General features: G+C 41.3%; 1 protein-coding gene across 2 annotated transcripts in view; it reads left to right on the top strand.

Annotated features, from left to right (window-relative positions):
• Nucleotides 1-8,690, top strand: part of CD34 (CD34 molecule) — a 22,254-nt gene extending 13,564 nt beyond the window's left edge. Inside the window, exons 5-8 of one of the 2 annotated variants that reach the window (XM_080932927.1) lie at nt 5,630-5,786; nt 6,023-6,075; nt 6,281-6,445; nt 7,156-8,690. In XM_080932927.1, coding sequence (XP_080789053.1) covers nt 5,630-5,786; nt 6,023-6,075; nt 6,281-6,445; nt 7,156-7,341 — 561 coding nt within the window. In that variant the 3' untranslated portion in view covers nt 7,342-8,690. Of the gene's footprint in view, nt 1-5,629; nt 5,787-6,022; nt 6,076-6,280; nt 6,446-7,004 lie in introns of both variants that reach the window. The other variant, XM_080932928.1, reaches the window with a different exon arrangement.
• The last annotated feature ends 381 nt before the right edge of the window (nt 8,691-9,071 follow it).

Below are 9,071 nucleotides of genomic sequence, written 5' to 3'. Positions count from 1 at the left end.
TTCTCCGGATCACATATAACTGGAGTCATCATGTAAGATAAGTGCTTCTCTAGAAAGAACTGCTCTTTCTATATGTGGTCTATGCTGTTAGTCTGCTTCATTACTGGTCAGAGAACTCTCTGTGTGTTTCTTTGAGATTGGTGGAGGACTCGTGATTAGGGTCTGAATAGAGCAACCATCCATGTGAGCCAGTAACAAAGTCTACCACTACAGAACACTCAGGAAGTGTTGTCATCCTCTGGTGTTCCCATCACTGTCCATATCATTTCTTCCTCACAGTTCTTCCTCCCGAGGCCCAAGCAGCCCTCCTGGGGGTAATTTCTCTCTAGAAAATATAGAATTTCTAGTCATGGTTCCCAATGTTTCAAGATCCCCTTCCTTGAATCCTGCTAGTCTAATAGTCTATTGAAAAGGGTACAGTGCCTCCTAGCTGCCATTGGTTACATGTCTGCTTTGACGTCAGAGGGCTTTTAAGTACTTACCAGCTATCCTAATGCAGAGATTCTCAACATGTGAGCCGTGACCCATTTGAGGTCAAAGGATGCTTTTATGGGGGTTAGTTAAGACCATGGAAAACACAGATATTTGCATTAGGATTCATAACAGTAGCAAAATTACAGTTATAAAGTAATTAATTTTAAGGTTAGGGTCACCACAACATGAGGGACTATACTAAAGGGTCACAGCATTGAGAAGGTTGAGAACCACTGTACTAGTAGGAGACTCAGGCCCTACCCACACTCCAAATTAGGAACATAAAAAATTTGGTTTTCTCTATTAACATATCCTGCAGAACTCATTGGATACTGATAGCTACCTAATATAAGTTTCAACATAACTGAATGTGAGGTTCTCAGCCTTCCCAGCCCTCCTTTTGCAAGGTACATGATGAGCATCAAGGTGCCAGCGCTCCCTGTGTGGTCCATTTAGATCTTTTGTATATACATTCTGTAACACTAACTCCCCCACTACCTCTGTTTCTGTTCTGCATCCTTTGCTTCTGAGCATCATACACATGCTAAGGGATAGCATGTTTTCAAGCATGTTGCTTGATCTCAGGGTCCTTGATAGTAGAGCACCATGTCTCCCCTGGTCTAATCTCCATTCTTTCTACACTATCTCCTTAATTTAGTGTTTGTGTCAAGATTCTCAAGATCATTTCCAAAATGTAAGATTACTTTATTTTCTTATATTGTTATGTACTCAGGGAAATTCACCAACAGTTTTGATTGCGATAAAATACCCACAACATGAATAGTACTACCAATACAATTTCTAATTAAAACTGAGTAATGGTGAACATAATACTACACCTTACAGCCAATCTCTCTAGAACTCTGTGTATCTTCCTATGACATGCCCCCCCCCCAAGCAACTACTACCCTTATGTCTATCTCCATGAACTTGGTTACTCTAGGCACTAATATGAGTAGATTATAACATAAGTTACTTTTTATTCCATTATGTATGTGCACTTCATTCTGTCTGTCCACTTATTCACTAGCAGACACTTGTTTTCCCATATGTTGCCTATTGTGGATAAAGTAGCTATGAACACATATGGACATGTTTTATGGCACCCTAATAGAAACTTTTGAAGTAAATACCAAGCTGTACAATTGCTACGTGATATAGTTATTTTATTTCTGAATTTTAGAGGAACTACCATATTTTTTTGTTTTGTTTGCACTCTTGGAGATTGAATCCAGGTCTTTGTATGTACTAAGCAAGTTCTCTGTACTGTGCACTCTGGTCCATCTCAATGTCTTCTATCATGGCTGTACCGTTTGATATTTCTACATTTGCTCACCTCTACTCTCCATTTTAAATACACAGCCAACCTAATGAATGTGAATAATTATCTCATTATGATTAGCTTTACATTTCCCTGGTGCTTAGCGATACTGAAACTCTTTTCATGTGCTCCTTGGCATTTGTATCTCTAAAGAACCATCAATTTAAGTTCTTTGCTACAGGTATAATTTTTGGGACTACTGTATCTATTTAGTGCCTTGTCTGTTATATCTACTATTTGTATCTATACAAATCACAAAGATGAAACTGTTTAGGTAGTTTGATTACTTTTTCAAAGTTCAGGTCTACTCAGCTCACATTACCACACTTACACATTATAGCAACTTACTCTGCTGTAGGTTGTTTCCAACCTCTGATCACACATAGCCTCTGCCTTCCTCGCCCTCTATCCAAACAGTAAAGATCAATTTCCACACAAAAAAACATCAGTTACAGATGGAGGAAGACTATCTATTGGAAAGAAATATTTGGAGATAATTTAATGTCTTCTGCTTAGTCATTACCCACTTTTTGTCTAAACTATAACAACAATCCCCTAATTATTCCAGTCTCCTCAATGTAGATGTGTGTTTTTCCTGCACTGCCAAATTTAATGTAGCGGAGTATATAAAATTACTTTGAAATAGGTGGCTGCAGGGTGTCTTGGGTAGGGCTTCTTGTTGCCATGATAAGCACCATGACCAAAAGCAACTCGAGAAGAAAAGGGTTGGAAGTCAGGGCAGGAACTCAAGCGAAGAAATGATGCAGAGTCCATGGGAGAGTGCTGCCTACTGGTTTGCTTGCTCCTGGCTTGCTTAGCCTTATTTCTTACACAATCCAGGACCACCACATTCCCAGAAGTGGTGCTACCCATAATGGGTTAGGCTCTTCATATCAATCACTAGTTAAGAAAATACACTACAGACTTGACTACAAAAAAAAATACTATGGGGTCAGTCATCTTCTCAATTGAGGGTTCCTCTTCCCAAATAATTTTTAGCTTGTGTCATGTTGACAAACAAACAAACAAACAAACCTATTCAGACAATTGATCCTAGAAACAGAATTGTTAAATATCTCAAAGATCCTTTATAAATATGCCTGTATCCTCTTCTCCACGCCAGTATTTGATGAACTTCTTTAACATGGTAAGAGACACTGCAGAATTTGAGGATACCCCTGTAGAAAGGTTAGCGATACTTTCTTTTAAGAAAGTAACATGTGTGCACAGAAATAGCTAGAAACTCTTAAATGATTCTCACAAACAAAATGGTGATTCTGTGGCTTCTTCCTGCCCATTCTCTCATGTGTTTGTCTGCAGTGTCTCTTGGGGGAGGATGTTTATCCTAAGCATCCGGAGAAGCATTGTGTTTTGTTCAGGATCCACCTGCTCCTCTCCAGAGCAAACACAATTCATTGGGGCTGGTAAATCCCAGAGTGGGAGGCTGGTCACTGTTATTGCTTTGAATTTAATCCAACAAACTAACTGTGCAGTGGAGGGACTCCAGGGAGAGGCCAACCAGTTGGGGTGTTAGGCTCAATAACAGGTTTTTAAGTTCTTTTGTTTATTTTTGTACAATAATAAGTGCAGCATTAGTTCAAAACTACATAACATGCACCGTCCCCCTCACCACACGGGCACTCGGGAGTCTTCCAGTTTAGTCAGAGAGTAATAGCAAAGGTGAAGCAAAAGATGGTCATAGTTTACATCCCTAAGCATTACACTGAGAACTATGATTATTAGAAATAATAGTAATCGCTATTGTTTAGTACCAATCAGAATCCTTGTGTATTAAGTATTTTATACATTATAGTGGTTATCACACAATCAGTTTAAAACCCAGTACAGACTAGTTGATGATGACTTGAAAAGATTCTAGAAAATTGGAGAACAAGCATTAATGTCCAATTTGCCAACGATAAGACTGACTTCCTAGAGGACATGGGATTTGAGTTGAGTCTTGCAGGACATGCAGCAAAACAGAGATGGTTGGGTCTTTTCATCTTAATTTAGCTATCGTAGGGCTGGGCAGACTGTCACACAGCAGACTTGCTTCCATGCTCCCCACCCCCCACCCCCCACCCTCGGTTCCCCTGACAGTTTTACCTAAGCACACTGAGTTACATCTGCTAACAGAATTTGGATGTGTCTTTGCCCTCTTTTGCAAACTTAAGTGCTTTGTTATACTTTTCTTAAGATAACTAATTTTGATTCTTCATCTGTAAAATAAAAGAATAAAAGAATTATAGTACTCACTCTCTAGAGTAGTAAAATATCTAAATAAATAAAGATGTGAAAGATACCTAAGGTTGAGCATTAGCCATGGTAACTGACATTTGTTTTCACAGCCATATATCTACATATATAGACAAGAGTTTTGATTATGTGGAATTCAGAGTTTCATCTCTTACCTTCCACCTTATCTTCACATAAAGACAAACACACAACAAACACAACACACATACACACACACACACACACACACACACACACATTTTCTGACAGTACATGATAGTAAGCTATTGTCAGGGCTTGATAAAGGATAGGATGGCTTTATATTGTCAAAGTAAAGCGTTTTAGCACTGGAGAATGGCAGGAGGCTCCATTTTGTTTAGATTCTGTGGGAGAATGCCCCTCCAACATTTTAATCAAAGACTCATAAAGATCCCTCATAAAGTCACTGTGTGTGGTTTCTTCCCTAACCTGAGGAGCACTGTATTAGGGAAGGTGCTTTGCCCAAGTGGAGATCTTGTAAGGTCATGTCCTGCTGGCCTCAGTCATACCAGTTATTTTCCTACTTCTCTCTGCAATCCCCGAGGGCCTAAGGCCAATCTTGACTTTGTCTGGTGCAGGCACAAAGGTTTTCCTTCCTCAGATCTCAACAAAAGGAAAATACCCAGGCTCCCTTCCAACTGTAAAGACCTTTGGACTTCACTATGGGCAGCAGATCTGCCTCTAGACAGGAAGCCTTCTCTAGAAGACCCAGGTCTCATGATGGTTATAAGCTTCAGCAGTTTTCTCTTAACAGGAATGTTATCAGATCTATGAAGCACTTTATCCTTTGACATCTACAATCAAAACTGGAGAAAGATTTGGTTTGGGTTGTGTGAGGGAGGCCATTGTGATGGGAGGCTCTGCAGTAAATGTTGGGCAATAGGATATAGTTTGGGCCTCCAACTCCCGAGACTTAGTTGCTAAAAATGATGGGTCTTATCTTCTGAATTCCTGACTCCCATAGACCAGTTAGCAACCTGAAGGAAGACCTGGAAATTTCATTAAACTAGTTTCTATGTTTTCAAAGAAAACAATATGTCATTGGGAGCAGGGCTTGGTGATATAGTCTTGAGACAGTAAGAAGGAAGAAATTTCAAGGAGATTGTGTAGTCAGTACTCATAGGCTTTCTTTGCTCGTCACCTTTGTGGGCTTTTTACTACCATTTAGAGTAACAATGTAACAATGAAGCAAATTATTTTTTGCTATTAATTAGAAGTAAATAGTCACTACTGTCTTAATTTGATGTTGGTGGTGATTCTGATTTCAGTTTGAGCAGCATGCATATACAGGCAATTATTGAGTAAGGAAATATTTCCTGTTTGTATGTTCACATTTTATTTATTCTTACTGTGTTATTGCACATAAGTTAGCATTGATATTTTACATTGGAATTCTAGAAAGAAGGGTTTCTTAAGGAAGGCATATTAATGTGACTTGGTAATTCTGGTAAGAATCAGAATTCTTACCAGAGACTCTAGATGAGGTTCAGAGTTACTAGTAATTTCACCTCTTGGTTTCTTTTCTTTTCTTTGTTTCTTTTTTCTTTTTTGTCTTCCCAGGAGGAGTTTAAGAAGGAAAAGGGAGAAAATCTAATCCAAATACTGTGTGCAAAGGAGGAGACTGAGGTTGATTCTGGTGCCAGTGTCTGCTCCTTGCTTCTAGCCCAATCTGAGGTTAGGCCTGAGTGTTTGCTGATGGTGTTGGCCAATAGCACAGGTAAGGTCCACTTTCAGGGCATTGGATTGACTAGGGCTGAAATTAAATGGGACTCGCATTAGAAGATCCTGGTTAGAGCTCCTATTCCTCAGCTTAATAAACCACAGATGCTAGGAAGAAAGGTCTAGCTGAAAAGAACCACTTTGGATAAAAGAGCTTCTAGGACAGCATGAAAGGATAAATCAATATGAGCTGGATCAGCTTCTAGATTTAACAACCCCTGTTTCTAATTCTAGAACTTTCCACCAAACTCCACCTTATGGAAAAGCACCAGTCTGACTTGAGAAAGGTATGTTAACAAGATGATTTATCTCACAGGAAGTACTGGGTCAGGAGAGGACATGGTGATCTCTTCAAGCATCCCCTTCCTTCTTTCCATCCTCTGACAGTCTTCATCAGGGAGTTTCATCAGGGGATACAGAGTAGTCTGGACTTCTCACTAGAATTCCTTTTCCACAAGTGACACAATGCCATTTATTTGTCTTTTCCTTAAGCTGGGGATCCAAAGCTTCAATAAACAAGATATTGGGAGCCACCAGAGCTATTCCAGAAAGACTCTGATTGCATTAGTCACCTCAGGAGTCCTGCTGGCCATCTTGGGCACCACTGGCTATTTCCTGATGAACCGTCGCAGTTGGAGCCCCACAGGAGAAAGGCTGGTCAGTTTGGGGGTACAGGGAAAAGCAAATAAGAAAGATAATGGACCTCTGGGAAGGCCCATAGATGTCATGAAAGGGAAATGGAGAAAATACCATAAAAGATATTTTTAGTTATTTTTGACATAGGGATATGCATGTATGAAGACATTGTATTTACAAGAGTAGAGACATCATGGAACAAATCAGTAGAAGGGTAAACTGGGGCAAGCCCATCTGCTAGTCAATGTCACAGCTGATGATTTATGTCATTTATTCATTTTATCCTAGATAGTTCAGCTGGATAGAAGAGAATAGACTGTTAAATTGGATGTGCTTATTTGTAAACATATTGAATGCCCTGTGGGTGCCATTTTGCTCACAAACATGGGACATAATGGAAGTAAAGTCTACTCTTAAAGTGTTTTGAATAGAGAGAGGGAAAAGGCTAAAGGTTGATTCTTGCCAATGGCTGGTATCTACTTGGGAGGCTCTTCTGCCCCTGAGACTGGTTTCTTATGGGGTTGGTTACTGAGCCACATTGACATGGTATGGTGCCTCTCCTCTGTCCTTTCTCCTCTAGGAGCTGGAACCTTGATGGCTGTTGGGAAGAAAAGAGGCTGCACATGTAGCTGTACCTGCTCTGCCCCCACTCCTACTTCCTTTGTGCTCTCCTCACAGTACCTCACAACCCTGCTTACCAGATAATGCTACTTTATTTCTATACTGTCCAGGGTGAAGACCCTTATTACACGGAGAATGGTGGAGGCCAGGGCTATAGCTCAGGACCTGGGGCCTCCCCTGAGACTCAGGGAAAGGCCAATGTGACCCGAGGGGCTCAGGAGAACGGGACCGGCCAGGCCACTTCCAGAAACGGCCATTCAGCAAGACAACATGTGGTGGCTGACACAGAACTGTAATTTGGCTGGGTGGGCAAAAGTGGGTGGTATCCAGGAAAGCGGCATCTCTGTCTCTGACTTCATGCTACCTTCAGCTCATGTCCAACTTTCTCCCACTACATACACTTCTGAGACTGTTCCTGGGACTCTTCACCTTTGGGGAGGCAGATAAACTGCTCCCTGCACATTCATCTTCCTGAACCCAATCTCTGATCTTTGGGTCAACTTGTGGTGGGAAGAAGCCTAGGTCTAGAGAAGCTGCCAAGAAGACTGGTGGCTATGTAGCACTTGCCTTGGCTCCTTTTCTCCTCTTCACAAGAATTCTTGGGAAGACCAACTTTTCTAAGCTACAACTTCTTCCCAGGAAACACGGCTCTTTTTACTGCTTCTTCCCCTACTTTGGGGAAACCAAGGTAATCACTGACACGTGCTCCCTTGCAAGGGTACATCCAGAAAAGTGCTATTTTAAAATGCATCCCTAAAAAAATTATATCGCTTATAACTTTAAGACACTGTGGATTTAGTCACCAACTTCTATCTTGTTTACCTGTTCCTGAATGTCTGTTTACAGAGGCCAGGACAACTTTCTGTCTGGAGCCTGCTCAATATTTTAGAGCAACAGCTCAACCTGATCCCTTGGGCCCACACAGAAATTCTCATTGATTCAACATAGACAGGACAGTGGAACTAGACTTTGAACTGAGCCTCTGGTTTTGGGGTTTTTTTTTTTGTTTATTTGTTTGTTTGTTTTATTTTGTTTTGTTTTGTTTTTATTTTGTTGCCAAGGATTGAACCCAGAGCTTCATACATGTTGGGCAAGTCCTTTACCATTCAGCAATATCCCCAGCCCTCATCCCTCTCTTTAGAGACAAGGTCTCATGTATGTGATCAGGCTTGCTTTGAACTATGTAGTCCAAGCAGGCCTTAAACTTAAACTCTTGCTTTAGGCTTCCAAGTAGCTTGGATTACAGGCTTGAGCTACCAGGTCCAGCTCAGATAAACCTTCTGACCTGATTCCTCTTCAGAGGAATCCTCTTGCTCTGAAGCCCCTGGCCTTCTCTAACTACATGACTTCCCCCTCCCTGTGACTCCTGGGGGAGCTGTGACCTCAGTCCCCTGGCAGATTCCTTTCTGTCTGTGCCTTTCCTAGTCTAAATCCCTTCACTATTTTATACCCCTTTGTGATCAGAGCTTTAGGATATCTACAAAGACTATAAGCTTCCTCTCCTGGGGTTCACCCAGGGCCCTTTCTCCTATTTTTCCAAAGGGGAGCACAGGAGTACTGATTGTAATGATTGCTAGGAACAAAACTTTCCAGAGGTGAGAGGATTGGGTGGATTTTCTTCTGAATAAACGTGATGAGTGAGAATGATGTAATTGAAGTGATGATAAAATCTTTGTTGTGGCCCTATAACACTGAGTGTACTAACTGACTGGTTTCCACATCAGGTCTGGGAAGACTGTGTGGCAGTAAGGGGGAGGTCAACCAAGGAGGAGAATGGCATAGGGGAGGGACACAGGTACCAGCCAGTATGCTCAGAACTTGTGACTTTGTGAAAAGTTCCTTTCCGTGTTGGGTTGCTCACACAGGATTTTAGGTGACCTGCCCTCATGCCACAGGAAGTGGAGGAAGGGTACTGCTGGACTTTCAGAGCCCTCTAGAAACACCCCTAAGTGCATAGGGGGTTAGAGGGTAAACAAAAATTTATTCCTTCAGTCTTATCTTGTCAAAATCAGACACATCTTCAACC

The sequence above is a fragment of the Micromys minutus genome (genome assembly GCF_963924665.1).
Source record: "Micromys minutus genome assembly, chromosome: 1".
Lineage (NCBI taxonomy): Eukaryota > Metazoa > Chordata > Mammalia > Rodentia > Muridae > Micromys > Micromys minutus.
This window is presented reverse-complemented; position numbering and strand designations above follow the sequence as displayed.